Source organism: Megascapheus bottae, chromosome 2, assembly GCF_031878675.1.
Source record: "Megascapheus bottae isolate mThoBot1 chromosome 2, mThoBot2.hap1, whole genome shotgun sequence".
Classification (NCBI taxonomy): Eukaryota; Metazoa; Chordata; class Mammalia; order Rodentia; family Geomyidae; genus Megascapheus; species Megascapheus bottae.
Window position 1 is genome coordinate 86,777,164 of NC_143510.1, and position 12,222 is coordinate 86,789,385.

General features: G+C 45.2%; 1 protein-coding gene across 1 annotated transcript in view; it reads right to left on the reverse strand.

Moving 5' to 3' along the window:
- Positions 1 to 12,222, reverse strand: part of Large1 (LARGE xylosyl- and glucuronyltransferase 1) — a 449,296-nt gene that overhangs the window by 21,401 nt on the left and 415,673 nt on the right. The window contains exons 12-13 of the mRNA XM_090328589.1: positions 8,503 to 8,666; positions 2,780 to 3,058 (exon numbers count right to left, since the gene is read on the reverse strand). Of these exons, the coding sequence (XP_090184715.1) occupies positions 2,780 to 3,058; positions 8,503 to 8,666 (443 nt within the window). The remainder of the gene's footprint in view (positions 1 to 2,779; positions 3,059 to 8,502; positions 8,667 to 12,222) is intronic.

Below are 12,222 nucleotides of genomic sequence, written 5' to 3' on the forward strand. Positions count from 1 at the left end.
AGTGGGGGAGCAGTTGATAGCGTGCAAGTGGGATGGGAAGGTGTGTTTGCTTTGGCTCAGTAGCCTTAACAACTTATTTTTAATTGGTTGCTGATCTTCAGAACTAAAATTAGCAGCTAATTAAAAGTAAGCCCAGATTCCCATACCTCTGAGGAAAATGTAAAAACCAAGTAAGTTTAATCCTGTTCACTAGAGCAGCTGTGCCACATCTGAAGGGGGGAGATGTCACTGTCTGAGGTGGGGTTAGGGTCTGAATGACATTCAGCTTCCTCAGGTCTGTGTGGGCCTTCATGGGATTTGGGAAGCAGAAATCTAGAGGGGAGACACACGGTGACGCTGCACCGAGCAAACTGGCCACGACGACACCTATCATCGCATGCTGGGTAGCTTTGCTCAGCAGTGCATGATGTCTTTGATTATAATGACATTGGGAGATCACACAGAAAAGTCTGTTCTTGTGTTCAGTTTAAGTACATGTTGCTTGTGGGTGGGAGAGTCGGGGCCAAAGCTACTTTGTCAACTTTGAGAGTGAAGGCCCCTCAGAGGTGTCTGAAGAAAAAGACCAGAGGGTGGAGGACTGGCAGGTGTAGTCCTGTAGCCTCTCCTTCCTCCATCCAGATTAAGGGTAGCTTTTACTAGCTACTTGTTCCATTGGTAACCTGTCATCCTACAACCCGCCCCATTTTCCTAGTGGCTGCAAGGGATCCAGCAGAGCTGAGCCCTATCTGGCCACTTGGGGGCGATCTTGACTAGTAGACTGGGATTCTAATGCTGGTACCACTGTAAAAGCTCCTTGCAGGGAGCCCAGTGGGAGTCAGGACTTCTGGTTTACCTTGCTCTGTATCACAGTCCTTCCATGGCTGAGGGACCCTCACCCTGTGGTTCTCAGAGAAGCTGGTAGGGATCTTCCCTGCTCATGGGGTATGGGGGGACTGATGTTAGGCAACCTCAGCACACCCTAGAAGGAAACGGATTCAGAACTTGGACACAGAACAGTGTTTTGCATTCCCTTTTGCTCTGCATAGAACAGGGTAGGGGCAAGGGAGCCCCTAAGAGTTGCTGAGGGCAGGGGTCAGGGACACAAAGAATCAAGAGAGAGATGGAAAAGGGCAGGGAAAGAAGTCAAGAGGGAAAGAAAGCATATCCTAACTTCTGTGAGACAGTGAGAATAGCCAGATGAGTGAGTCTGACAGACATGAGTGCAAATACTGCCTTAAGCTTTCTGCAGGTAATTTTGCTTCTTTGACTCTCACTGTTTCCTGCTGTAAAACTGAGGAGCTATGTATGCTTTGGGGGCTTCATATATGTACATATGACATAAGATATATATTTCTATATGATATATGGGTTAACTGATGGTACTAGAATCTAGGTAAACACTTATTTATTGTACAGAGCACTAAGCTGAAAAATGAGAAGAAATAAGGGAAGAATCTTTGAAAACATGGATTATTTACACCTTGAACTTTAAAGTTTTCCCTAGTGTACAATGGGACATTTGGGCTGGATGAAGTCTATGAGACTCTTCTCAATGGTTCCCATGCAGCCATCCAGCTTCTCAGTTTTGGGCTGCTTCCCCCAGCCATGGCTCACTGCCCTTCTGTGGGGAGAGAGCTGAGAAAGGACACTGGAGGCCACAGAGAGCCTCAGTGATTAGTTCTCAGGCTTTAGAATGGGGAAGGCCTTGTTCTGAGCCAGTTCTTCCTTCACTAGCTATATAACCTGTGCCAGGAAAATGACAACCAGGATAGGAATTGGGGCAGAACTGTAGAGGCAGGGGATAGTTTTGCTTGTCAATCCTTCTGGCACAGCAAGCCCTTCAGCACGTGTTATGGATGTCAAGGCATTTTATCACTTAGATTTGTTTTCGAGACTAGCAGGCCATCTTTCTTTTTGGATTGCTTACATGAAGGCTGTCTGCTCCTTCATGTCAGGACACCCCTTGTCAACTACTTGTAAATCTAAATCCATCTCTAATAGAGACAGGGACAGTATGTTTCCAAGGGTGTGAAAGAAAGAAGGTTCTATGGAGAAATGAAAAGGATGTATCCTATATCACAGTACAATGTAACTTCAATCCTAATGTATCTTCCAAGCCTTCAGCCAAGGGCTCTATCCCTGGGCAGATTTGGGCAGGGAGGTCCTTTTCCTTTCTCTTCCACTGTAGCATTGTCACAGGGCCCTCCATGGCTTCAGGTCAAAAAGTGGGTGCAGATCAGAAAGAACAACATCGCCCCAGTTGTAAGGAAATGGAAAGACTTGCAAAAAATTATATTAAGTGAAGTAAGCCAGACCTAAAGGAACATAGGCTCAATGGTTTGCCTCATTTGTAATAATTAGTACAAGCCATGGACTCTCCCAGTAGAAGATTACAATAGCGCCAAACCTAGATGCATAAGGCCATATAGGATGAGGCTAAATGAAAGGATCTCCAGGATATGGAAATAAAAGCCATATAACCTTAATGAACTATATTATTTATCTTTTTTTTGTTGTCCCTTGGTTATTCTCATATTGTTACAGTATCTTACCTTGTTATCTGGGATCATATATGGTATATATGATTATTTATTTGAAATAGGAAAGGGAAGGGGGGAGGACAAGATGTGGGGAGGAGGTGGGAGAGGGAATTGGGGACAAAAACATGAGAAGGGGTATCAATGTGTGTGAAGTAATGCTCCTTCTATCTGGAAAATATAACTGCAACCCTTCTATTAATTACAATTAAAATTCTTTTTTTAAAAGTGGGGGCAGCAGCTGTGTCCCCGAGGGTCCTTACCTGAGGTACTCATAGAGCCCGTACATGGGCAGGAAGTCGATGTCAGACAGGAACATGTAAGGGGTGCCGATGTGCTTCATGGCCACGTTGCGCAGGAGGTTCACGGGGTAGAACTGGCCCTCCTTGTACACGATGTGGTAGCCCACGTTGTGGCGGCTCATGAGCACCTCGGAGCCCTGTGCGTAGCGGAGGAACTGCTGGGCCTCAGCATCTGACAGGTACAGCGCCAGGCTGATGGGCCCCTCCCAGTGTTTGCAGATAGCTTCCAGCATCTGCAGCCTGGAAGAGAATGGGCGACTGAGTGTGAGGACCAATCTGCCAAGCCAGTTTTGGTGAACCAGTTATACATCTGGATCTGTTCTTAAATGTTCACTCAGTGCTTTCACTTATAAACAACCACCACAAAACACATTATCTGGCTGGTTCTAGTTCTTCTCTGCCTCCGTATGGATATACTGGGGGAGAGTGAGGCCTCCTTGGTTAGGAAGACTCGGATTAAAAAAGGGGCAAAACATAACAGGCAAGAGATAATATGCAGCCCACCATAGCAGCTCTTCTTCCCATGATGCTCTGGGTTCCTGAGCAAATGTTTCTTCTTCTCCTCCTCCCTATAATGCCATGTGCTGGCTCAAAAAACAAAACGAGCTGGGACAACATATACACACGTGTACACACACACACACACACACACACACACACACACATACACACACACTATCAAGCAATCAGGGCAAAGCCCAGAGAAGGAGGCATGAGAGGAGTCCCTTACTATATAAACCACTGTGGAGAGCAAACCGTGGGACTTGGCAGCTCTGGAGCCCCTCTGTATGGAGGGAATATGTTCTACTTCACTCTCAAATAAACTTGCTTTGTCTGCAATAAACATTCTTCTGTCTTTCTCCTCAGGGCCTTAGCATGCACTCTACCACAAGGCTACACTGTTGGCCCTGGCTTTTAATTCTTTAGCTAGCAGAGATGGAGCCTCCCCCTTGACAACACCCATATAATATAAAAAAGTCTGTGGTGCTGCTATGTTTCACACATGGTGTGTTCCTCAGAGGCTCTCTTGCTGGAACCTTCATCCCTGGCCTAGTGGTCTGTATGTGAAATGTGGGGGAAATAGAGTGCATGTAGAAGGGTACAGTTTTTATCTGTCAGAGCACTTACTGCCTCAGGGTCCTGGCCAACTCTTCATGGCTACCTAGAAGCAGGGAGCTAAGGGGAAGGAGACAAATAGAGCCCAGTTCAAAGACAATGGTGCTTCTAACAGGAAGTTCTACAAAAGAAGTTTGACGAGAAATCCATAAAGATTATTTTTTTTCCCAATGCATCAGAGGTAGTGCTTGGTACATAAAATCTATAGTAAAGAAACAGCAAAAGCTGATTTCAATGTTTTCTTTTCCCCCTTTCCCAGCAATCCTCAGCAATCTGCTGGTCAAAATACCTACTTTATTTGGACAATTACTAGGAAATAGCTTCCAGGTATTTCCATACTTCTAAACAAAAGAAAATAGGCACACTCATCTTCTTTCAAAGGCTTTTTTCTCCTGTGAATTTCTAGTTTTCTTTCAGTAATTCTGTGGATTGGTATTGCTTAGAATTTCTCCTCCTTCAATACGGAGGATTAAGATATCCACCAGGATAAAACACCTTCTTCTGTTTCTCATCTTTTATAACCCCTGCTAGCCCAGGATGACCAGAGATACTGTTTAAAGATGGCTTATCACCCACTGAGGTGTGTGCTGAGTCTCCACTGTAGGTCCTACTTTTTCCTAGGTTTTGGGGATGGATGATTCCCTGTGGCACCTTAGTTACATCTTTGCTTAATGAGGGGTGGGGACTCATTACTTCCAGGGAGAGGCATTTATAGAAAAACTTGGAAAGGTGGAAGACAAAACCAAGAATAAAATCTCCTATGTAGACCTGAGGCTGTGGGGAGGAATGGGAGGCAGAGGGCACAACTGACTGGGTGTGGAGAGAGCATCTTCACTACAATTTTTCCATTGAAATAATTAACAAGTGTGTCAATTCTGGGGCCTGGGTGTTGTCACTCAAGGGGTCCCTACTACTATCCCTTTACAGCTCTGCTTCTGTTTTTTTTTTGTGTGTGTGTGGTCAATTGGAGATAAGCACCTTAGGCATTTGTCTGTCTTAAAAACCCTAAGTCTCAGATTTCAGTCTTCTGAGTAGCTATGTGTAAACTACTACTAGTGCCTGGCTCACACTGTTTTTTTTTGCCAATCTTGGGACTTGAACTCAGGACCTGAGCACTGCCTTTGGGATTTATCAAGACTAGAGCTCTACCACTTGAGTCACAGCACCACTTCCAGCTTTTTCTATGTATGTGGTACCAATGACTTGAACCCAGATCTTCATGCATGCTAGGCAAGCACTCTACCATTAGGCCAAACTCCTAGCCCCACACTTGAGCACTTGAGTGTCTTCTATGTCTTCTAGCTAGAAAGCACAGTACTTCTTCCCAGCTCCACACAAAGAGTTTAAAGTGAAAACAGATGGAGTACAACTATGGAGAGAGGTCCAGTAGATGTGAGAAATCAGTGGAGCTTTATAGGAAAGGGTGCCGGATGTTGTTCTCTGGGACTTCGATGAAGAAAGGGTAACACAACCCCTTGTGTGTCTGTGCACCTTACAGGTAAAGAGACTCAAGGAGGCTATGTGGCTTCCTTGAGCCCTGCAGGTAGAAAGTGAAGGACGTAGAACCCACACCCAGTTCCCTCACCCAGGACTGAAGGACCACAGTGGTTGAAGATTCATTATTGGGTTGTGAACAATGATTTCTTCCCCTTGTGGCCTGTTTCCCCAAATAGGAGTATACTCACTCTTAACTTTTCTCCATTCCTGACCCTCTTCAGCGCCTCCTGAGCTTGCCCCAAAGACCCACTGCTCTCTTGCCTCTCTCTTAGCTATCTCTCACCACATCTGTTCTCAAGGTGAGCTCCTGTGTACCTCTCACTGATGGAAAGCTCTGGAAGAATATTTCTTAGCCTTCTAGACAGGAAGGAAGGCAGGGTACCCACCACAGTGAAGCCTGGGCCAATGGAGAATATTTCAAGAGACACAGATCAAACCTAAAAGAACAGGGCCTAGAGGGATAGTGGCTGAAGTTAGTAGAATGCCAACCAAGCAGGCAGGCAAGCAAGTAAGCAAGCAAGCTCAACACGAGTGCTAGGCCACCTGCCTCTGCCTGCTCGGATCATCAGGTTTCAACAAACAGGATCCCCTTTCCTTCTAGCCATTTCCATCCTTGGCGAGGATGGGCAGGAAAGATCTCAAATGGCTGAAAGAGACAGATTGCTTGTTCCATAGTTGTCACTGGTGACACTCATCTTTCTGAATGGAATTCTGAAGGTAGAGGCACAAGGGGCCTTCAGGTCAGCTCCCCTAATTTCCTGTGGCTTTCATGTAGGGCCTACTTATGAGTAGGAAGTTTACAAACACACCTGAGGTGTTCTGTAAGTTGCAAATCAATCTAGCCGGCACCAGTGTAGTGAATCCTAATTGGCTGTACAGAGTGGAATAGAAGTTGCTGTGGGAATCTCTGTGTTCTATATTAGTTTTGTGGTGCCATTAAGAATTTTTCCTTCTGTACTGCTTGGTGTCTCACATGGGGGGCCGGGGCGGGTGTTCTTACAGTTCCTTGGGCTTGTCATATTGCAGTACTTGCCGGAATGCTTCTGGGAGTTTTGTGGGCCGGTGGTGTTTTCAGGGTGTGTGCTTTGAAGGGGAGGCCTCTGTGGACAAGTATGTGTTGCAGATGTATAAGCAATGATAAGGAAAGGCCTGTTAGCTTCTCTGTGGCCCAGGCTAGAATCATCACTATATAAGTGCAGGAGAGGCTCAGGTTCACTGCTATGCTGCTGTTGGTGGCAGATGTACGTGCAGACGGGTCTGAGACAAGAACATTTTTCTTCTATTGGCTTATGAATCCCATACAACTTCAGTTTCTATAGCCAAGTTTTTGCACCATAGAGGCAGAAAACTAAAACAAAAAGTCCCCAAGCACTCCCCCCACCCTCCAAAAACAAGGCTAAGTCAAAGGAAAATAATGTTTGCGGAGGCACTGGTATCTTCTTAATTTAAGAGCCAGAGAGCAGTCTGTGAACTTGATTTTGGGCAGATGGCACTTTACATGTCTTGTCTTTCTGCTCCCTCTGGTTGTGGCATGGGGCTTCTGTGAGCTCTCACACCCCTACTGGTACACATCCTACATGGTTCCTGGAACTCTGCATTTCCTATCGTGAGATATATTTGCCTGTGTGCAGTGGTTGAATGCCAAAAAGTGCCCAGGATTCCTATACTCTGGTGGACATGCCCTATGGGATGTCCTACTGTTGGCTGTGGGCAGGAGCTGGGAAGGATGGCATCACACACTATGATCATTGAATGTTATACAGGACTGCTCTGTGCCTATGGCCCTTCAACAGGGCGATCACAACACCCATTACCAGCCAGGAAGGGAAGAGGACCCCAGACCTCACACTGAATCCTACCGAGTGAGCACAGCCAGTGTCCCTCTACTTCCAGCTGACATCATAGCTGAGCGACATGTTGATTTCAGGCCTTAGACTCTGAACAGAAGATCCTATTCACATGCACACATGCAAGATAATAAATGGGTAGGTTTTCTTTTTCTTTTTCCTTTTTGTCAGTTGTACTCAGGGCATAAGTGCTGTCCTGAGCTGTTTTGCTCAAGGCTAGCACTCTATTACTTTGAGACACAGCTCCATTTTCTAGTTTCCAGGTAGGTAACCAGGGATAAGGGGACTAATGGATTTTCTTGCCTAGGCTGGCTTCAAACCACGATTCTCAGATCTCCGCCTCCTGAGCAGCTAGGATTAGAGGAGTGATCTACCAGTATCTGGCATAAATGTGCAGTTTAAAAAAACATCCCCCCCCAAAAAAAAATCCCACCTAAGACCAGAACAGAACTTATGCTCTTTGAAGGTGGGCGCATGGTCAGGTTTTACATTTACAAGCACCCTTCCTATGTATTTTAAGCTTCTTGTTATAGCTAGGGTGACAGTTGTGCACTCCCACGTCCTACTTCTTCCTGTTGGGTTGAAATCTTGCCAACTTTTCTGCCTGGACTGGCTTGGAGCCTCAACCCACCAAATGTCAATCTCCCACATGGCTGAAATGACAGATGTGGGCCACTTCATCCAGGGATGGGATTGGGAAAGGGGTCTTGAGTGTGCATAGGGGCTAGCTTTGAACTGCAAGCCTCCTCCTCTCAGCCTCCCAAGTAGCCAGGATTGTAGACACGAGGCACTAGTAACTGGCTCATGAATTTGTCTTCAAAGATCTTCAGGTAACTCAGTCCATTCTAGGCCAAGATGGCAAAATGACGAGATTGGGGAGCCATGGAAGGCTGGGCTGGTTGTCAGTCCTGTTGGAAATGTTTCATAAATATTTGGCTGCATCAAGACACAGATAAGAAAAAGAAACAGACTTTGTTTCTCTGGGACCATCGGCACTAGACAGTTTCCTTTCGCCTGAGGGTAATCTCAGTTCTACCTCTATTTTTCTGTTGTAGTTCCTTAAACCAGTAGTAGCAGCAGCAACACAATCAGAAAACGACGAGAGCCCATAGCTGGGAGGACTGGGCAGGAACAAAGCCTAAGGTGCTATCTCTCATTCTCCTTTTCACCCACAGAAGAAAGACAGCAGCAAGGGGCCTGTGCGGAGGGTGGGGTTAGCCATACCTGTCCATGGAGAGCTGAGCCACCAGAGTGACGTCCGTGTTGTCTGCGGCTGGCTCGTACTCGTAGTGCAGAAAGTATAGGTGGGTACGGTGGACAGTGAAGCGTTCTCGCCGGAACTCATAACACAGGTCATCCTCATCCAGCTCTGACAGCTGCTTCTGGAGCTGCAAGGCAGGGCAGAGCAGTTGAAGAAGGGCATGACTACTAAACAAACTTGGCTGAAAATTAAAAAAAAATTCTAAGAAGGCATATTTTAATTTTTGAGAAAGGGTCTTGCTAGGTAGCCCAGACTGGCCTTGGATCTACAATCCTCCTTGCTTCAGCCTTTCAAGGGCTGGGTTTACAGATGTGAGACATAATACCTGGATAGGAAACAGAAATCACATTCTACTTAAATCCCTATGTGTCAACTGACTCATTCTGATGTTCAGGATTCAACTCAGACTTCCTTGGGGATGATCACCGATTCTTTCTTTTAACCTCTATACTCTGAAATTTCACCAACAACTTTTCCTGGGCTTCCCATATCTGTCTTTGTACAACTACTTAAAGACGATAAAAAAGATCTGGCACAAATTAGGGAGGGAGACAGCTAAGTCCCCTAAGACACCTGTAGGTAATAGCCTGGGAGGTGGTGAAGGTATCTTTGGTTCATCAACAAGAGTAGCTAAACCTATCTCCTAGAAGAACTCAAATATGCTTGGAGACCTTTTACTTCCTCAGAGAAAATGGACTTATTCTCCTCCTCTGCAAAAGAGCAAAGACAATGATTTTCCATTTTGGAATAGAAACCCCTGCAAACTTTTTGCAAGAGCAGGTTGGTGTTTTCCTTCTTGTTTTGCTTTTTCTTTTTAGCATGTTTATGAGGGTGCATGCTTCCAGGGAGAAAATAGCAAGGGTATGGGGAGGTGTGTGTCTAAGCAAGGACAGGAACATGCTGGTAGAAACTGAGTCTGCTTTTGGACAGGAGATGGGTATTTGCATGGGGCCTTTTCCTTTCCTTATGGTAAATAGCTTCATGAAGCTCCATCTTTCCACCTCAAACCAGGAACAATAAGATGACGCAACAAACAATGTTACACTAAAAAATACCCCCCCACACAATATTATGGTCCCAACACAGCCAAAGCATAAACAAAAGATATTAGAAAATAGATGGAAAAGAGGATTACAAGGTTAACAAAGATTTTTCTTTGCGTGATAGATTTCAAGGTAAGTTTTATTGCATCTTCACTGTCTTCTGTAGTTAACTGATTCCCTGAAATTTTCTCAAATGAGCTAATGTGGGTAGGAGTGCTTTGTAAACTGGAAGGTGCTCTACAAACCTAAGCAATGTGATGAGGACTACATTATGCACCTTTACAGATTCTAATGCAGGCGTGCTTTATTACTGACAGCTTGGCTAAGGAAGACACTAGCAACTTAATCAGCCTTCCCTTTTTTTACCCAGGGACTGGGTGATGTCTCTAGGGAGATGCAGAGCTGGAGGGGGCACTTTCATTAACAGGTCTGAAAGCTTACTCTACCCAGCTCTCCATCCACAGGGAAGGAAGCACAGGGCTCTGACAAGCAAGTCACAGAAACAAAAGACAGATTTCTCTGGAGATAAAATGCATTTGCTAAATTGCTTCTTTGGGCAGCCAGCTGAGGCACAGGAGATTTAGACTCAAGGGAAAACGGTCCTTTAAGCAGCTGGCATTTATTCCTTCTTACCCCTAAGGACAATGGCCTAGACGGACCTTTGAGCTGCCTGAAATGATGGCTGGCCATGCTTGAGTAGTTCAGCAGCATGGGGGGAGAGGAGATTAGACGTGTATCCCCAGTCTTTGGCCTAAGGGACATCAGTTTCCAGCTGGGTAAAGCCACAGAGTGGTATTACTGCGGCATCAGGAAACTAAGACCTGATCTCCTTGATTTTCATTTATTCTGTGACCTTGAACAAGTCCTGCCTCACTGTTGAACAAATAGAGAGTTTGGGTTTTATAAAACAACTTTCACAAATTAACAGGTCACATACAGAGGGCCTGGCAGGCATTCTCAGTTAATATACACAATAAGCTCCACAAGTGAAGGCCTAGATCAGGCCTGTCTTTCACAAGATATGCAGAGAACCCAGCAGCTGAGATTCAAATCCAGCTGTAGAACCCTGCCAGACATGAAGACAGTGCAATGCCCTGTCAAGCAATCTCTGGGGCTCTTCCTAGCTTTAAGGCTAGATGATTCTGTGGCCTTAAGTCATGGTTCCAACTTCTTTGGGGGCTGTCCGTGGCAGAATGACTTTTGCTTCCCATGTCCTTGGCTTGAAAATTCCAAGTTGTAAAGAAAATCTATCCCTAAATGGTTGAGAGTATAATTACTAAATCAACTTTCTTTGGATCTCAAGAACTCAGAATATCTGGGGATTTTCAGACCGTGTGACATTACCTCCTATTCTTTAATTTTACACAATAATGGACACAAAGCATATACACTGCTGCCATGTTTAACCTACAGTTGGTCAAGGCCAACTGTGATGGTTCATTTGCGCAGGAGGGGGCGGTAAAAAGGGAGCAAGTTAAAGGAGGATGGATTTATCTGGGTTCCTAGCTTCAGAGGTTTTAGTCCACCAGGATGGAGAGGTCATAGCAGGGTAGAGAGCTTATACCATGGTGGCCAGGAAGTGGGAACGAGGGACAAGAAAGAGTGAGAGCAAGAAAGAGAAATGCTATTCTCTGCTACAGTCGCTTGGCAACTCCCTTTTGTCTTCTGGAGAAAAGAGAAGATTTCCACCAACATCTTGTGTAGAAGACAAACTGCCCTCAAAACAAGCAATGCCCTCTTCTTATCTAAAAGAAAATAGTAGTCTTGTTCTTATTCTGTTCTAGAAATAAAATGCTGTCTTATCTAGAAATCCTCTAAATCTTTCAGAGATAAAGACTGAGCTACTGGTCAACCAGGTCACAGCTCTGACTTGGGAGTATTTTAACTATGCATACCTTTCTTGTGCCCTGTTCCCGATTCTCCCTATTTGATCAGAAGCCAATCTCTGTGCCTAGGAAGACTGCACAAGATGTATTAATGTGCTCTTATAATGCCTGCCACATAATATACCTTTGTCTGCCCTTCAGCAGGTTTCTTTATTTGGCATATGTGGGCATGGGGCATGCCTAACTTGGGACTCCAAGACTTGGGGCCTGGGTAAAAATACTTGGTTTCACCTTAGCTCCTTTCTTACCAATCTCCACAAACCACACTGACATTCTTCAGGAACCCATGACAAATAACTCAGACTAAGTGAAAGTAAGCGTCCAGCTGTGTCTGGAACCCTACTCCCTGCAGGTTTTCTCCTGGATAAACCTGTGCTGGTGTTGAACCCTCTCTTTGTCTATTTTCTTTTGGCTATGGGGTTTGAACTCAGGGATGGGGTGCTGTCCCTGAGCTCATTTGCTAAAGGCTGGCACTCCATTACAGTTCTCCTGCCTCTACATGACTTTTGAATCTAACACCTATATGCTTACTAGCTTTCTCCTTTTTCTTCTTTAATTCCATTCAGCCTCCCAGACAGATGGTATTACCATCTTTAGGGGGTGTCTCCCCCCCTCCTTAATTAATACTCTCTGGAAATGTCTTCACAGACACTTCCAGAGGTGTGCTTTACTGTGTCCTAGCCAATTTTCAACCCACTCAAGCTGATGATCTGAATTAACCATAGCACTTGCTTGTATGTATCATGAACAAGAT